Here is a 2,778-nt window from a genome sequence, read left to right as displayed (position 1 = left end):
CCTTTTTCCCTCAGTGGGGTCGGGAGGGGTGCTGGTGCCCATCTCCAGCCAACGTTTCGGGCGAGAGGCGGGGTACACCCTGGACAGGTCGCCAGTCTGTCGCAGGGCAACACAGAGACACACAGGACACACAACCATGCACACACACACACTCACACCTAGGGGCAATTTGGAGAGGCCAATTAACCTGACAGTCATGTTTTTGGACTGTGGGAGGAAACTGGAGTACCTGGAGAAAACCCACGCACGCACAGGGAGAACATGCAAACTCCATGCAGAGGGACCCCAGGCCGGGAATCGAACCCAGAACCTTTTTTTTTCTTACCCATAAAATCAGGCATGTTGCTACGGTGGCTAAAGTATGTATAAGAACAGACTAATATTCGGGTAAATGCATTTATAGTAAATAAAGTGTCAAAAACGTGGAATTATGTTTTTTTTTAATTGCAATTTTTTTTCGAACTGACAGTTAAAGTATTTCCCAAAAAGACATAAGTGATAATTAAATTACYGTGCTGTTCCACGTTTTAAGAATAAAATTAAGATTTATATCTTCTTGATCCTTCTAGAAGTAATAAGGTGTAAAAATGAATTTATAGACGTCAGCTAAAAACGCATCACCTTGATGATTGTAAGGAGGCAGATAGAGTTTGATCATCTTGTTGTTTTAAAGTTCAAATTTACAAAGAAAAGCGGATAAATAAACGGAAAAGACCCTGGTTCTCGATAGAACGTTGCCTCTGATGCCAAAAACTAAATATGATCCACAGCATCAACGGCGGCAGATTCGTCCTCAGGTCTCTGTGCACCAGAACGTTTGGAGAAGGTTATTCCTTCAAGAGAGGTCAAGAGAGCTAAATCAGAAATATTACAAGGGTTTAAATGTCAAAAGAGCTCTGAGTTTCAGTGAAGAAGTGGTCTGAGAAGTCAAACATTTGAAAAGACATCCCATTTTTAATCACAACCAGCGTTGCTCAATAGCAAATGGCGCCTCGTGCTCACTTTGCCCGTCTGCTCCGCCATCGGCAGACAACGAGACGAACACTTTGTTAGAAACTTCCAGACCCATTAAGGTTTACAGCTGCTGATACCGGAGATCTGAAACTGCTTTCTTTGGCTTATTAGGCAGACTCCTGCTTTGCTCATCGACACCCAAACAGGATTCAGTCATAACCTCTCCTTTAATCTGTGACATAGTTTCACTCTTAATTGGTTGTCTACCGACAAAATTACCTCCATGATYGTGCTTGTGTAAATACGAGCCTTGAATGTCATTTCCACAGAGCCGCCACGGCCCCATTAAGGATCAAAGCCTTCGCTTCCTCTCCGTTATCTCCACATCAGACAGCGGACTGTTGTCCAAAGGCCGTCAGCGAGCTCCAAAGGTCTGCACTCGTCTACTGTTCGCTCACTTTTCACGGTACTAGAATCTAACAGCGCCTGGCGAAACTTTTTCACATGGTGTTACAACTGCAGCTGTGATGGATCGGGGGGGGAAAAAACAAGGTACACGTGGCACATCTCTGCTGGCTGCCATATCTATTTTACCCTATCTTCTTTCAAGCTCAAGCCAGATTAGATGGATGGCATCTATGAAGATTCAAGTTTATCTGTATCTTCTCAAGTAAGAGTAGCACTACTTTAGCATATTCGTCCAAGAAATGAGAAGTTTTTGGTAAAAAAAATAATAATAATACGCAAGTGCTGAGTAACTCATCTTAAGATCTGATTTATTATTTAAAAATGATGCAATCTGATGTACGAAAATATACATRTATGTGAATTTAAAGACCAAGATAAAGTAATATGTAAGAAACGAACACAGACTGAAGAAACACTCTTCTGAATCATTTTTATGAAACCAATTCTTAAGTAATGTATAAATGCATCATCTACTTAGTCTCCAAATGGCACAAAATGTCGAGCAGATAGAAAATAACATTAAAAGAGCAAAGCTTTTTCATGAACAAGAGGGCTCACTTTGACATAAACTGTAGGCATGAGTTTGTGTCTCATGTATTTTTTGTTTAAAATGAGATCCTTCATTCAGTGAAGCTACTCGTGACATTTTACTCAAGTAAAAATAAAAGGTATGGTGGATTACTACTACAGTAAGTTTTTTTTTTTTTTTACAAAAAGTTACTTAAGTAAATGTAACTGAGTAAATATTTCTACTTGGCTCTTCTAGTTACAAATTCTAATTTGGATTTAGGCCCGGACTTTTACTGGGCCGTTCTGAAAAAGACATATGCTTTGATCCAGTTCATTGTCTATCAGCTGTGTTTGCATGTTTGTGCATTTATTTCAGCCTCTAACCTGGTTTTCTTCTAGGATTGCCATGTATTTAGATTAAAAAGCACTTTGGTGAGATCTTCGGTGCTTGGAACAATGTTTTATGTCCTAAACTTTCTTTAATTTTTCCCTGACCTGTCTGTTGAGTTCCTTAGTTTTCATGATGCTTCTTGTTCTCTGATATTCTCTGGAACAGCTGGATTTATGCTGAGAATAAATTACACGCAGATTAACTCCTTTAAAATACATGTGGGGACTGGTTGCCATGTATTTTATTTGGGGGTTTCAGAATACAAGGAGCAAAATACGAATCCACATYGCATTTTTCTTGCTCTTCGTTCACTAAGGTTTGTGGTTTTAGCGCAACAAAAGTTTAATGGATAATTCTGCAAAGCCCTAGAGGTTAGTTAGCTTCAAGTTGTGATGCTGGATCTTTTTTTTTTAATTCAGAAAATTTTAGAGCCATGCATGAATTTGAGTCGCAAG

General features: G+C 39.5%; 1 protein-coding gene across 1 annotated transcript in view; it reads left to right on the top strand.

Moving 5' to 3' along the window:
* Positions 1–1,427, top strand: part of cep112 (centrosomal protein 112) — a 119,417-nt gene extending 117,990 nt beyond the window's left edge. Inside the window, exon 28 of the mRNA XM_017306138.1 lies at positions 1,284–1,427. Coding sequence (XP_017161627.1) covers positions 1,284–1,427 — 144 coding nt within the window. The remainder of the gene's footprint in view (positions 1–1,283) is intronic.
* Positions 1,428–2,778: the final 1,351 nt, after the last annotated feature.

This window comes from Poecilia reticulata, linkage group LG8, assembly GCF_000633615.1.
Source record: "Poecilia reticulata strain Guanapo linkage group LG8, Guppy_female_1.0+MT, whole genome shotgun sequence".
Taxonomy (NCBI): domain Eukaryota; kingdom Metazoa; phylum Chordata; class Actinopteri; order Cyprinodontiformes; family Poeciliidae; genus Poecilia; species Poecilia reticulata.
The sequence above is the reverse complement of the archived record's forward strand: the minus strand, read 5'-3'. Positions and strand labels throughout refer to the sequence as shown.